The sequence below is a fragment of the Leucopleurus acutus genome, assembly GCF_964270905.1.
Source record: "Leucopleurus acutus genome assembly, chromosome: 11".
Taxonomy (NCBI): Eukaryota; Metazoa; Chordata; class Mammalia; order Artiodactyla; family Delphinidae; genus Leucopleurus; species Leucopleurus acutus.
Window position 1 is genome coordinate 21639480 of NC_139152.1, and position 16246 is coordinate 21655725.

At 37.8% G+C, this 16246-nt stretch overlaps 1 protein-coding gene across 1 annotated transcript in view; it reads left to right on the top strand.

Annotated features, from left to right (window-relative positions):
• RASSF8 (Ras association domain family member 8) overlaps positions 1-16246 on the top strand; it is a 135487-nt gene that overhangs the window by 108760 nt on the left and 10481 nt on the right. Inside the window, exon 2 of the mRNA XM_082849657.1 lies at positions 11838-12043. Coding sequence (XP_082705783.1) covers positions 11941-12043 — 103 coding nt within the window. The 5' untranslated portion in view covers positions 11838-11940. The remainder of the gene's footprint in view (positions 1-11837; positions 12044-16246) is intronic.

Sequence of the window (16246 nt, forward strand, 5' to 3'; positions counted from 1 at the left end):
GGGAGAAGACCCAAATCAATAGAATTAGAAATGAAAAAGGAGAGGTAACAACTGACACTGCAGAAATAAAAGAGATCATGAGAGATTACTACAAGCAACTCTATGCCAATAAAATGGACAATCTGGAAGAAATGGACAAATTCTTAGAGAGGCACAACCTGCCAAGACTGAATCAGGAAGAAATAGAAAATATGAACAGACCAATCACAAGCATTGAAATTGAAACTGTGATTAAAAATCTTCCAACAAAGAAAAGCCCAGGACCAGATGGCTTCACAGGCGAATTCTATCAAACATTTAGAGAAGAGCTAACACCTATCCTTCTCAAACTCTTCCAAAATATAGCAGAGGGAGGAACACTCCCAAACTCCTTCTACGAGGCCACAATCACCTTGATACCAAAACCAGACAAGGATGTCACAAAGAAAGAAAACTACAGGCCAATATCACTGATGAACATAGATGCAAAAATCCTCAACAAAATACTAGCAAACAGAATCCAACAGCACATTAAAAAGATCATACACCATGATCAAGTGGGGTTTATTCCAGGAATGCAAGGATTCTTCAATATACGCAAATCTATCAATGTGATAAACCATATTAACAAACTGAAGGAGAAAAACCATATGATCATCTCAATAGATGCAGAGAAAGCTTTTGACAAAATTCAACACCCATTTATGATAAAAACCCTCCAGAAAGTAGGCATAGAGGGAACTTTCCTCAACATAATAAAGGCCATATATGACAAGCCCACAGCAAACATCATCCTCAATGGTGAAAAACTGAAAGCATTTCCACTAAGATCAGGAACAAGACAAGGTTGCCCACTCTCACCACTCTTATTCAACATAGTTTTGGAAGTTTTAGCCACAGCAATCAGAGAAGAAAAGGAAATAAAAGGAATCCAAATCGGAAAAGAAGAAGTAAAGCTGTCACTGTTTGCAGATGACATGATCCTATACATAGAGAACCCTAAAGATGCTACCAGAAAACTACTAGAGCTAATCAATGAATTTGGTAAAGTGGCAGGATACAAAATTAATGCACAGAAATCTCTGGCATTCCTATATACTAATGATGAAAAATCTGAAAGTGAAATCAAGAAAACACTCCCATTTACCATTGCAACAAAAAGAATAAAATATCTAGGAATAAACCTACCTAAGGAGACAAAAGATCTGTATGCAGAAAATTATAAGACACTGATGAAAGAAATTAAAGATGATACAAATAGATGGAGAGATATACCATGTTCTTGGATCGGAAGAATCAACATTGTGAAAATGACTCTACTACCGAAAGCAATCTATAGATTCAATGCAATCCCTATCAAACTACCACTGGCATTTTTCACAGAACTAGAACAAAAAATTTTGCAATTTGTATGGAAACACAAAAGACCCCGAATAGCCAAAGCAATCTTGAGAACGAAAGAAGGAACTGGAGGAATCAGGCTCCCAGACTTCAGACTATACTACAAAGCTACAGTTATCAAGACAGTATGGTACTGGCACAAAAACAGAAAGATAGATCAATGGAACAGGATAGAAAGCCCAGAGATAAACCCACGCACATATGGTCACCTTATCTTTGACAAAGGAGGCAGAAATGTACAGTGGAGAAAGGACAGCCTATTCAATAAGTGGTGCTGGGAAAACTGGACAGCTACATGTAAAAGTATGAAATTAGATCACTCCCTAACACCGTACACAAAAATAAGCTCAAAATGGATTAAAGACCTAAATGTAAGGCCAGAAACTATCAAACTCTTAGAGGAAAACATAGGCAGAACACTCTATGACATAAATCACAGCAAGGTCCTTTTTGACCCACGTCCTAGAGAAATGGAAATAAAAACAAGAGTAAACAAATGGGACCTAATGAAACTTAAAAGCTTTTGCGCAGCAAAGGAAACCATAAAGAAGACCAAAAGACAACCCTCAGAATGGGAGAAAATATTTGCAAATGAAGCAACTGACAAAGGATTGATCTCCAAAATTTATAAGCAGCTCATGCAGCTTAATAACAAAAAAACAAACAACCCAATCCAAAAATGGGCAGAAGACCTAAATAGACATTTCTCCAAAGAAGATATACAGAGTGCCAACAAACACATGAAAGAATGCTCAACATCACTAATCATGAGAGAAATGCAAATCAAAACTACAATGAGATATCATCTCACACCAGTCAGAATGGCCATCATCAAAAAATCTAGAAACAATAAATGCTGGAGAGGGTGTGGAGAAAAGGGAACCCTCTTACACTGTTGGTGGGAATGTAAATTGATACAGCCACTGTGGAGAACAGTATGGAGGTTCCTTAAAAAGCTACAAATAGAACTACCATATGACCCAGCAATCCCACTGCTGGGCATATACCCTGAGAAAACCATAATTCAAAAAGAGTCATGTACCAAAATGTTCATTGCAGCTCTATTTACAATAGCCCAGAGATGGAAACAACCTAAGTGTCCATCATCGGATGAATGGATAAAAAAGATGTGGCACATATATACAATGGAATATTACTCAGCCATAAAAAGAGACGAAATTGAGCTATTTGTAATGAGGTGGATAGACCTAGAGTCTGTCATACAGAGTGAAGTAAGTCAGAAAGAGAGAGACAAATACCGTATGCTAACACATATATATGGAATTTAAAAAAAAAAATGTCATGAAAAACCTAGGGGTGAAACAGGAATAAAGACACAGACTTACTAGAGAATGGACTTGAGGCTATGGGGAGGGGGAAGGGTAAACGGTGACAAAGCGATAAAGAGGCATGGACATATATACACTACCAAACGTAAGGTAGATAGCTAGTGGGAAGCAGCCGCATAGCACAGGGAGATCAGCTCGGTGCTTTGTGACCGCCTGGAGGGGTGGGATAGGGAGGGTGGGAGGGAGGGAGATGCAAGCGGGAAGAGATATGGGAATATATGTATATATATAACTGATTCATTTTGTTGTGAAGCTGAAACTAACATACCATTGTAAAGCAATTATACTCCAATAAAGATGTTAAAAAAAAAAAATGATACAAATAGATGGAGAGATATACCATGTTCTTGGATTGGAAGAATCAACATTGTGAAAATGACTCTACTACCGAAAGCAATCTATAGATTCAATGCAATCCCTATCAAACTACCACTGGCATTTTTCACAGAACTAGAACAAAAAATTTTGCAATTTGTATGGAAACACAAAAGACCCCGAATAGCCAAAGCAATCTTGAGAACGAAAGAAGGAACTGGAGGAATCAGGCTCCCAGACTTCAGACTATACTACAAAGCTACAGTTATCAAGACGGTATGGTACTGGCACAAAAACAGAAAGATAGATCAATGGAACAGGATAGAAAGCCCAGAGATAAACCCACGCACATATGGTCACCTTATCTTTGACAAAGGAGGCAGAAATGTACAGTGGAGAAAGGACAGCCTATTCAATAAGTGGTGCTGGGAAAACTGGACAGCTACATATAAAAGTATGAAATTAGATCACTCCCTAACACCGTACACAAAAATAAGCTCAAAATGGATTAAAGACCTAAATGTAAGGCCAGAAACTATCAAACTCTTAGAGGAAAACATAGGCAGAACACTCTATGACATAAATCACAGCAAGGTCCTTTTTGACCCACGTCCTAGAGAAATGGAAATAAAAACAAGAGTAAACAAATGGGACCTAATGAAACTTAAAAGCTTTTGCGCAGCAAAGGAAACCATAAAGAAGACCAAAAGACAACCCTCAGAATGGGAGAAAATATTTGCAAATGAAGCAACTGACAAAGGATTGATCTCCAAAATTTATAAGCAGCTCATGCAGCTTAATAACAAAAAAACAAACAACCCAATCCAAAAATGGGCAGAAGACCTAAATAGACATTTCTCCAAAGAAGATATACAGAGTGCCAACAAACACATGAAAGAATGCTCAACATCACTAATCATGAGAGAAATGCAAATCAAAACTACAATGAGATATCATCTCACACCAGTCAGAATGGCCATCATCAAAAAATCTAGAAACAATAAATGCTGGAGAGGGTGTGGAGAAAAGGGAACCCTCTTACACTGTTGGTGGGAATGTAAATTGATACAGCCACTGTGGAGAACAGTATGGAGGTTCCTTAAAAAGCTACAAATAGAACTACCATATGACCCAGCAATCCCACTACTGGGCATATACCCTGAGAAAACCATAATTCAAAAAGAGTCATGTACCAAAATGTTCATTGCAGCTCTATTTACAATAGCCCAGAGATGGAAACAACCTAAGTGTCCATCATCGGATGAATGGATAAAGAAGATGTGGCACATATATACAATGGAATATTACTCAGCCATAAAAAGAGATGAAATTGAGCTATTTGTAATGAGGTGGATAGACCTAGAGTCTGTCATACAGAGTGAAGTAAGTCAGAAAGAGAGAGACAAATACCGTATGCTAACACATATATATGGAATTTAAAAAAAAAAAAAATGTCATGAAAAACCTAGGGGTGAAACAGGAATAAAGACACAGACTTACTAGAGAATGGACTTGAGGCTATGGGGAGGGGGAAGGGTAAACGGTGACAAAGCGATAAAGAGGCATGGACATATATACACTACCAAACGTAAGGTAGATAGCTAGTGGGAAGCAGCCGCATGGCACAGGGAGATCAGCTCGGTGCTTTGTGACCGCCTGGAGGGGTGGGATAGGGAGGGTGGGAGGGAGGGAGACGCAAGCGGGAAGAGATATGGGAATATATGTATATATATAACTGATTCATTTTGTTGTGAAGCTGAAACTAACATACCATTGTAAAGCAATTATACTCCAATAAAGATGTTAAAAAAAAAAAAAAGAACTCTTTTACACTTTCCTAGTAAAAAAAAAAAAAAAAAAAAAAAAGTGTTTTTGTACCATCCCTAGAAAAAGTAATTAGGTTTATTCTCATTCATCTCACATGTGTTCTGACTCATCTACCCAGGTGACCAGGTACCCTCAAACTGTCTTAGGTCCTTTAACAGAATGTAAAAGGACTAAGTTACTATTTGTAGTAAATACTATTTTATAGGAAAAGTTCATATTGTTTTTTAAATAAGTTTTGAAATGATCAATTAATCCTGAAATGGCCATGCCATTGTAAACCATTAAATTTAAATGTTTTCTTTAATTAAATCAATGTTTATTACATCTCATAAACTTTTAACATTCTTTTTTAAAAACAGCAAAGAAATGGGAAGATCACAGGACAATGGGCAAACAAATCATAGATTGATTAAAGATTTATTAACACAGGAAGTGTTGAGATTTTAAAAACCCACAGAAAAAAGAATTGTGTGTAATTGATTTTTAGTAGGCTAATAATAACATTCTAATCAATAGAAAAAAATCAAAACATATTGTTTGACCATATGAGAATTCAGAATTTTCTGCTTCACCTATAATGCAGCTAAACAAAATATTAAACACTGGGGAAACACAGCAAGTTAAAAAAAAGTTTACATTATTAGAATAACTCTTAAATTGAAGATAGTTAGAAAATGAGTATTTGCAGTGCTGGACACCCTATGCCAAACAACAAGCAAGACAGGAACACAACCCCATCTATTAGCAGAGAGGCTGCCTAAAATCGTAATAAGGCCACAGACACCCCAAAACACACCACCAGACGTGGACCTGCCCACCAGAAAGACAAGATCCAGCCTCATCCACCAGAGCACAGGCATTAGTCCCCTCCACAGGAAGCCTACCCAACCCACTGAATCAACCTTAGCCACTGGGGACAGACACCAAAAACAATGGGAACTACGAACCTGCAACGGTAACCTCCTCCTGCGAAAAGGAGACCCCAGACACCATAAAGTAAGATGAATGGGAAGACAGAGAAACACACAGCAGATGATGGAGCAAGGCAAAAACCCACCAGACCTAACAAATGAAGAGGAAATAGGCAGTCTACCTGAAAAAGAATTCAGAATAATGATAGTAAAGATGATCCAAATCTTGGAAACAGAATGGGAAACTACAAGAAACGTTTAACAAGGACCTAGAAGAACTAAAGAGCAAACAAACAGTGATGAACAACACAATAAATGAAATTAAAAATTCTCTACAAGGGATCAATAGCAGAATGACTGAGGCAGAAAAACGGATAAGTGACCTGGAAGATAAAATAGTGGAAATAACTACTGCAGAGCAGAATAAAGAAAAAACAATGAAAAGAATTGAGGACAGTCTCAGAGACCTCTGGGACAACATTAAACGCACCAACATTCGAATTATAGGTGTCCTGGAAGAAGAAGAGAAAAAGAAAGGGACTGAGAAAATATTTGAAGAGATTATAGTTGAAAACTTCCCTAATATGGGAAAGGAAATATTTAAACCAGTTCAGGAAGCAAACAGAGTCCCATATAGGATAAATCCAAGGAGAAACACGCCAAGACACATATTAATCAAACTATCAAAAATTAAATACAAAGAAAAAATATTAAAAGCAACAAGGGAAAAATAACACACAGGGAATCCCTATAAGGTTAACAGCTGATCCTTCAGCAGAAACTCTGCAAGCCAGAAGGGACTGGCAGGACATATTTAAAGTAATGAAGCAGAAAAATCTACAACCAAGATTACTCTACCCAGCAAGGATCTCATTCAGATTTGACGGAGAAATTAAAACCTTTACAGACAAGCAAAAGCTAAGAGAATTCAGCACCACCAAACCACCTTTACAACAAATTCTAAAGGAACTTCTCTAGGCAGGAAACACAAGAGAAGGAAAAGACCTACAATAACGAACCCAAACAATTAAGAAAATGGTAATAGGAACATACATACCAATAATTACCTTAAATGTAAATGGATGAAAATGCTCCCACCAAGAGACATAGACTGGCTGAACAGATACAAAAACAAGACCCATATATATGCTGTCTACAAGAGACCCACTTCAGACCTAGGGACACATACAGACTGAAAGTGAGGGGGTGGAAAAAGATATTCCATGCAAATGGAAATCAAAAGAAAGCTGGAGTAGCAATTCTCATATCAGATAAAATAGACTTTAAAACAAAGACTATTACAAGAGACAAAGAAGGACACTACATATGATCAAGGGATCAATCCATGAAGAAGATATAACAATTGTAAATATTTATGTACCCCACATAGGAGCACCTCAAAACATAAGGCAAATACCAACAGCCATAAAAGGGGAAATAGACAGTAACACAATCATAGTAGGGGACTTTAATACCCCACTTTCACCAATGGACAGATCATCCAAAATGAAAATAAATAAGGAAACGCAAGCTTTAAATGATACATTAAACAAGATGGACTTAATGGATATTTATAGGACATTCCATCCAAAAACAACAGAATACACTTTCTTCTCAAGTGTTCATGGAACATTCTCCAGGATAGATCATATCTTGGGTCACAAATCAAGCCTTGGTAAATTTAAGAAAATTGAAATCGTATCAAGTATCTTTTCTGACCACAACGCTGTGAGACTAGATATCAATTACAGGAAAAAATCTGTAAAAAATACAAACATATATAGGCTAAACAATACACTACTTAATAACCAAAAGATCACTGAAGAAATCAAAGAAGAAATCAAAAAATACCTAGAAACAAATGACAATGAAAACACAACAACCCAAAACCTAGGGGATGCAGCAAAAGCAGTTCTAAGAGGGAAGTTTATAGCAATACAATCCTACCTTAAGAAAAAGGAAACATCTCGAATAAACAACCAAACCTTGCACCTAAAGTAATTAGAGAAAGAATAACAAGAAAAACCCCAAAGTTAGCAGAAGGAAACAAATCATAAAGATCAGATCAGAAAGAAATGAAAAAGAAATGAAGGAATCGATAGCAAAGATCAGTAAAACCAAAAGCTGGTTCTTTGAGAAGATAAACAAAATTGGTAAACCATTACCCAGACTCATCAAGAAAAAAAGAGAGAAGACTCAAATCAATATAATTAGATATGAAAAAGGAGAAGTAACAACTGACACTGCAGAAATACAAAGGATCATGAGAGATTACTACAAGCAACTCTATGCCAATAAAATGGACAACCTGGAAGAAATGGACAGACTCTTAGAAAAGCACAACCTTCCGAGACTGAACCAGAAAGAAATAGAAAATATGAACAGACCAATCACAAGCATTGAAATTGAGACTGTGATGAAAAATCTTCCAACAAACAAAAGCCCATGACCAGATGGCTTCAGAGGCAAATTCTATCAAACATTTAGAGAACAGCTAACACATATCCTTCTCAAACTCTTCCAAAATATAGCAGAGGGAGGAACACTCCCACACTCATTCTACAAGGCCACCATCACCCTGATACCAAAACCAGACAAAGATGTCACAAAGAAAGAAAATTACAGGCCAATATCACTGATGAACATAGATGCAAAAATTCTCAACAAAATACTAGCAAACAGGATCTAAGAGCACATTAAAAGGATCATACACCATGATCAAGTGGGGTTTATCCCAGGAATGCAAGGATTCTTCAATATACGCAAATCAATCAATGTGATACACCATATTAACAAACCAAAGGAGAAAAACCATATGATCATCTCAATAGATGTAGAGAAACCTTTCGACAAAATTCAACACCCATTTATGATAAAAACCCTCCAGAAAGTAGGCATAGAGGGGACTTTACTCAACATAATAAAGGCCATATATGACAAACCCACAGCCAACATTGTCCTCAATGGTGAAAAACTGAAACCATTTCCACTAAGATCAAGAACGAGACAAGGTTGCCCTCTCTCACCACTATTATTCAACATAGTTTTAGAAGTTTTAGCCACAGCAGCCAGAGAAGAAAAAGAAATAAAAGGAATCCAAATCGGAAAAGAAGAAGTAAAGCTGTCACTATTTGCAGATGACATGATACTATACATAGAGAATCCTAAAGATGCTACCCGAAAACTACTAGAGCTAATCAATGAATTCAGTAAAGCTTCAGGATACAAAATTAATGCACAGAAATCCCTTGCATTCCTATACACTAATGATGAAAAATCTGATAGTGCAATTAAGAAAACACTCCCATTTACCACTGCAACAAAAAGAATAAAATATCTAAGAATAAACCTACCTAAGGAGACAAAAGACCTGTATGCAGAAAATTATAAGACACTGATGAAAGAAATTAAAGATGATACAAATAGATGGAGAGATATACCATGTTCTTGGATTGGAAGAATCAAAACTGCGAAAATGACTCTGCTACCCAAAGCAATCTACAGATTCAGTGCAATCCGTATCAAACTACCACTGGTATTTTTCACAGAACTAGAACAAAAAATTTCACAATTTGTGTGGAAACACAAAAGACCCTGAATAGCCAAAACAATCTTGAGAATGAAAAACGGAGCTGGAGGAATCAGGCTCCCTGACTTCAGACTATACTACAAAGCTACAGTAATCAAGACAGTATGGTAGTGGCAGAAAAACAGAAATATAGATCAATGGAACAGGATAGAAAGCCCAGAGATAAATCCACGCACATATGGTCACCTTATCTTTGATAAAGGATGCAAGATTATACAATGGAAAAAAGGCTGGACAGCTGGACAGCTGCATGTAAAAGAATGAGATTAGATCACTCCCTAACACCATACACAAAAATAAGCTCAAAATGGATTAAAGACCTAAATGTAAGGCCAAACACTATAAAACTCTTAGAGGAAAACATGGGCAGAACCCTCTGTGACATAAATCACAGCAAGATCCTTTTTGACGTATCTCCTACAGAAATGGAAATAAAAACAAAAGTAAAAAAATGGGACCTAATGAAACTTAAAAGCTTTTCTACAGCCAAGGAAACCATAAGCAAGACAAAACGACACCCCTCAGAATGGGAGAAAATATTTGCAAAGGAAGCAACTGACAAAGAATTAATCTCCAAAATTTACAAGCAGCTCATGCAGGTTGATATCAAAAGAACAAAAAACCCAATCCAAAAATTGGCAGAAGACCTAAATAGACATTTCTCCAAAGAAGATATACAGATTGCCTACAGATACATGAAAGAATGCTCAACATCATTAATCATTAGAGGAATGCAAATCAAAACTACAGTGAGGGGGCTTCCCTGGTGGCGCAGTGGTTGAGAGTCCGCCTGCCAATGCAGGGGACACAGGTTCATGCCCTGGTCCGGGAAGATCCCACATGCCATGGAGCGGCTAGGCCCGTGAGCCATGGCCGCTGAGCCTGCACGTCTGGAGCCTGAGCTCTGCAACGGGAGAGGCCACAACAGTGAGAGGCCTGTGTATCGCAAAAAAAAAAAAAAAAAACTACAATGAGATATCATCTCACACCGGTCAGAATGGCCATCATCAAAAAATCTACAAACAATAAATGCTGGAGGGGGTGTGGAATAAAGGGAACCCTCTTGCACTGTTGGTGGGCATGTAAATTGATACAGCCACTATGGGGAACAGTAAGTATGGAGGTTCCTTCAAAAACTAAAAATAGAACTACCGTAGGACCCAGCAGTCCTTTACTGGGCATATACCCTGAGAAAACCATAATTCAAAAAGAGTCATGTACCACAATGTTCACTGCAGCTCTTATTACAATAGCCAGGACATGGAAGCAACCTAGGTGTCCATCAACAGATGAATGGATAAAGAAGATGTGGCATATATATACAATGGAATATTACTTAGCCATAAACAGAAACGAAACTGGTTATTTGTAGTGAGGTGGATGGACCTAGAGTCTGTCATACAGAGTGAAGTAAGTCAGAAAGAGAAAAACAAATACTATATGCTAACACATATATATGGAATCTAAAAAAAAAAAATGGTCATGAAGAACCTAGGGGCAAGATGGGAATAAAGACGCAGACCTACTAGAGAATGGACTTGACGATATGGGGAGGGGAAAGGATATGCTGAGACAAAGTGAGAGAATGGCATGAACATATATACACTACCAAATATAAAATAGATAGCTAGTGGGAAGCAGCCGCATAGCACAGGGAGGTCAGCTCGGTGCTTTGTGACCATCTAGGGGGTGGGATAGGGAAGGTGAGAGGGAGGGAGACACAAGAGGGAAGATATATGGAGACATATGTATATGTATAACTGATTCACTTTGTTATAAAGCAGAAACTAACACACCATTGTAAAGCAATTATACTCCAATAAAGATGTTTTAAAAAAAAAAGTTTAAGACAATTATCAAACTCCAGTTAAATAAATGGGTAGAGGACAAGCAGATCATAGATGGGGAAGTTGTTAGCCAACGAAGGAATTAATATCCTTCAGCTAATATTTTCTGCACACCTATGCCTTATGCTGCACTTGGTGTTGAAGTTTCAGTGGTGTAGACCACACTCTCGGTCCCTTGGCCAAGAGTGTGAGGCAAGGGACACAGGGAACAAACAGATGCTGACAAGGCTGCAGAAACTGGTTCAATTGTTTTTGATTCCTAAAATGACAAAAAAACTTTTCTTTTTTTTAAGCTCAGAAATTATCCTAATGAAGTAATTTTTGTAATAAATTAGTTTGTATGTTGAGCAATAGGGCTTGGTCAAGTAAATAAGGTTTCTTTGGTCAATGGAGAGTGACTTTATGATTAATATTCTAATTGTGGAAATAGTACCATGAGGTGTCATGATTGGTGGCCATGGTTGTAGTCACACTTCTAAGTTCAGTTCTGTGAATAAGTAAGCCCATGGTCATTAATGGTAGTAGGACTATGATATATTAAAATTTGTTTTGGTAACATTTACTTACTAGGAGAAATGGTAAGATTTGTTTTATTAAAAATGTTTTTTCCTCTTTTTAGCTGACTACACAGACTCTGCCTTTTCCGTGTTTTCGTGGCCAGAGACATGACCTGACGCCTTGATGACCAGTCTCAGGACCCTCTGGTGACTGGCTGGGGCACCATGGAACTTAAAGTATGGGTGGACGGAGTTCAGAGGATTGTTTGTGGGGTCACCGAAGTCACAACTTGCCAGGAAGTTGTCATAGCGTTAGCTCAAGCGATAGGTAAGTGAACTCTCGGGGTGTCTGAGATAAAGTGGTTGATGCTTATGCTTCCTGTTGTTTTTGTTTGTTTTAAATATAGATGTCCTGTGGTTTCTGTTCATTTGGTTCCATAATACATCTCTCAGGCACACTTTTACTTATTACTGTCCCCTGCCTCCAGCTTAGGTCAGTCTGTGAAGATACTTGTTCTCTGCCTCACCGAGAGTTTACTGATCTTGAGTCTAGAGTCTGCACTGTCTTCTCCTCACCTGTTGTTATCGTAAACAATGATTTCTGGAACTAAAAAGGTTTTCTTGAGCCAAGACATAGATTTCAAGTTCCCAGACTCTTCATTAGGCAAAATCCGATTTTTTATTCTGAATACTTTCAGAAAAGAAATTTGCAACAAATTAAATGACATGGTTCTTCATTAGAAAGATAATGTGTACTTTTAAAATCTTACAGAGTGAAGATGAAGTAGTCAAATCCATGCTTATCGGCCCCATCTTATTCACTTACCCCGTTGCAACTTTTCTTCTTATTTACTCTCAGTTTATCTTTACGATATTTTATGCATGTTTTTTAGTTGCCATAGTTCCATTTGGAACATGATGAGGGCATAAACACCTACATCGGTAAAGCCAGTAATGTGGGCTAAAGTTTGTATTTGCATCTTAAATCCATCACTTAGCAAACATGTGGAGTTGACCCTTGAACAGCACAAGTTTTAACTGCCAGGTTCCACTTATATGGGGCTTTTTTCCCAATAGTAAATCCTCCAGTACTGCACGATTCAAGGTTAGTTGAATCCACGAGGAACTGCAGATAGAGAAGTCCGGCTGACTGTAAGTTATGTGCAGATTTTCAACTGTGTGGAGAGTTCACGCCCCTAATGCCTGCATTGTTCAAGGGTCAACTGTATTGAGAAGGAAACTGTGTGTTCACCATGCTAGGTGCTCAGTGCCTCTTTGTCTTTGAGCTCCTTATCAAAAGTTTGTTTTTATATAGTGCTAGTTTATATTGGAAGCGTGTCAGGTTAGCTCAGGATGGAGACAAGTCACTGTCACGATGGCACCTTAGCATTTTGTAGAGGTGGTTGTGCCCCTGCAGTGTGGCAAGTGCACTGTTTGAAGTTGGCAATAGCCCTATACAAAGACAGAGGCTTTGTTTTAATACTAACATCTTTTGATTTTTCCTGAAATACTATATAGCACACTCATATATTAAAACAATGCTGAGAATCCTAGGCTTTCACATCCCATGAAATTTTCTTGCGTTTGGCACTAGTAGTATATTTGTGGACTTAAGTTTAAGTATTAAAGAGGAGGAAATTAAGGCATTTATTGTATTTCATATTCTTTGCAACCAGCTTATTTAGTCATTGCCCCTTTTGAAAGCCTCACATAATTTATTTGAATTAAAATATTAAGCATTGTTGGGTTTTTTCTGCTTAGTGAAAACTAAAATTAGCAAGTGTCAAATCTAAGTTTCTTTGTTATATTTGAGAATCAAGCCATGGACAGTGGTTAAAAAAAACGAGTAGTTTTTAGAAAAGTCAAGGTAGTTGAAGAGTACAGTAAGCTGCATCTGTCCATATGGTAACCATGTTCTCTACAGAGAATTTCAAGGAGAAACTGTCCAGATGTACCAGGTGTGTGTTTATCCGTTTGGACTAAAGAGTGTACTTCTTTGTGGCCAAGCTATGGATAAAAAGGAGCTTTAACTGAACCTACCCCCCCCACCCCATATTTGCTTTCTCAATAACTCAGTCCAGAACTGCTTTGAAAAGTTGACAACTTGAGTACAGATGCTTTACGATATTTCTCCAAACCTGGCTAAACAACTCTCCTGCTGAATCATAAATACTTCATTGAATTCAGAATTCACCTGAGAGATGATTCAACTGGCAACCAGCGAGCACTGTTGGTCCTTGCTTCTGTCGTGCCATAGAATCTTCTCAGCCTCAGATTCAGTGTGCTTCTCATACACACTTAAAACGTATCTCCATTGTCACGAAAGTTATTGGTGTTCCGAGTCTAAACACGAAATGAAAATGTTACAGTATTTTGACCTTATTTATACTGTAAGAAATAATAGAGGGTTTATTAATTAGGGAAAATTGCTGCTGTAACAAACACCTGCAGAATCTCTGTGGCTTCACACAGTAAAAGGTTTAGTTACACTACTAGCAGCATATATGCACTGACTGAGCAAAACTGCAGATGTTCCTAAAAAATTTATAGTGATGCAACATATAGAATAGCTTCTTCAGTTAAAGTCCACATATTTGCCCATGGGGGAGGCACTGTATATATGATTAGGGATTATTGAGTTTTTCTGGGTAGCTAAAATAGCTTTCAGGAAACCGTCATGATATAAAAACATGTATACGTGTTGGCAGTCTGCAAATATATATGACAGCTAACATTTTCTGACTCAATGGTACTAATCACTCCAATCAAGTTAGAAAAGAGCTAAAGACAGAACATAATTTGATAAAGGATTTTGAATGTTAGTTACTAGTATAGAAGGAAATCCTTTCTCCTCTGATCTTTGACTACCTTGACAGGTTACATTTAGGTGATAGAAATAGAACATATTCCCAAATTATAAGAGACAGTAACTAAAAGTGAAACGATGATTGACACACTCAATTGGCATGAGTGCTTAAACTTCCCAGCAGGAACGCACTGTTTGGATACCGTACACCCTGGGCTTTCTGAAACATTCCCAATTTTAAATACTCGACCTTGTTTTTCCCATAAACTATCCCAGAAATGCCATTATTTCAACATAGAGTTCAAACTACTTCTCAAATCTGTATGTGAAACAGAAAGCCTTAAACAATTCATCCGTCTCAAGTTAAGTTGAGAAAATGCATTTGCTTTTACAAAATCACAAACGAAAAATATGAAAAGAATGTACTTCTGCCCTCAAGTAGCTTAGAACTTAAAGTACAGATAACAAAAGATTAGAGAGGAAAAAAAGAGGAGGAAGAAATCAAGGAGACTGAGGGAAAGGTTTTCTCATTCACACTGCTTTGTTGCCTGGTGCCATTTAAAGTGCTGAAGGTTCAGAAGTTTTCTCTGTTCACACTTCTGATGGTCTTGTCCCGTATCTCTTTCAACCGGGGCCAGACCTAGCATTTAATACAAACAAATTGATTGGGGCTGGGGCCCAAGATGGCGTGGATTGTTCCCAAAAGCCGTGTTTCCTAGAGTTTGCCCCAACAAAATCAGTTTTCAAACAGACACCTTTTATGCTGATCTCTGGTTTTATTATTTGTTAATATTTCTTTCTCTTCTCTGGAAGTCTCTTCAAAGTAGGGGTTCTGCTTATTTATCCTTCTTATACCATTGCTTTGCCTAAAATAGTAGGTACTCTACAAAACATAGTTTCTAGAACAGTGCTTCCCCATAGAACTTTCTGCAAGGATGGTAATGTTCTGTATCTGTGCCGTCCAGTACAGTAGCCACTAGCCACATGTAGCTATTACCTACCTGAAGTGTGGCTAGTATAAATGAGGAAATGAATTTTTAATTAAAGTTTAAGTGTGGCTCGTGGCTAATAGCTGTTGTAGTGAACAGCGCAGTTCTAGAAGATGACTAACTGGTATCTCAGACTTAAAATGTCCAAACCCAAGCTTCGTGTCCCAACTGTTGCCCATCCTCAGATTTCCTCCCCCTCATCTCAACAAATGGGAACGATTGCTTTTAATTGATTAGATCTAAAACTTTTGTGTGATCTTTGGTTCTTTTCTTTCTCTAATACCTTATAACTAATCCATCAACAAATCCTCCCTATACTATCTTCAGTATATATCCAGAATCTTGTTGCTTCTCTCCACAGCCAGTGTTACGACCATGATGTAAGCCACCATCATTTCTCACTTAGATTTTTGCAGTGGCCTTCCAGCTCATTTCCCTGTATCATCCTGGTCTCCTGCAGCCTATTCTCAACAGATTTATTTTAAAATAATACTTTGAAACTATGCACCATCATCACTCTTCTGCTCAAAACCCCTTAGTGGTTTCTGGACTCACTCCAGAAAATTTTAAAGTCCATGCGATGGTCTTCGGGGCCCTAAATGAATCCCTGCTTTACCTCCAACCTCATTTCCTCCCACTCACTTTTGATTGCTTCCTCTTAAACGTGTCAGAGACAGTTCCACCTTAGTCTTTGCACCTGTTCTTCTGTCTGCTGAGAATACTGTGCGCCCAGCGC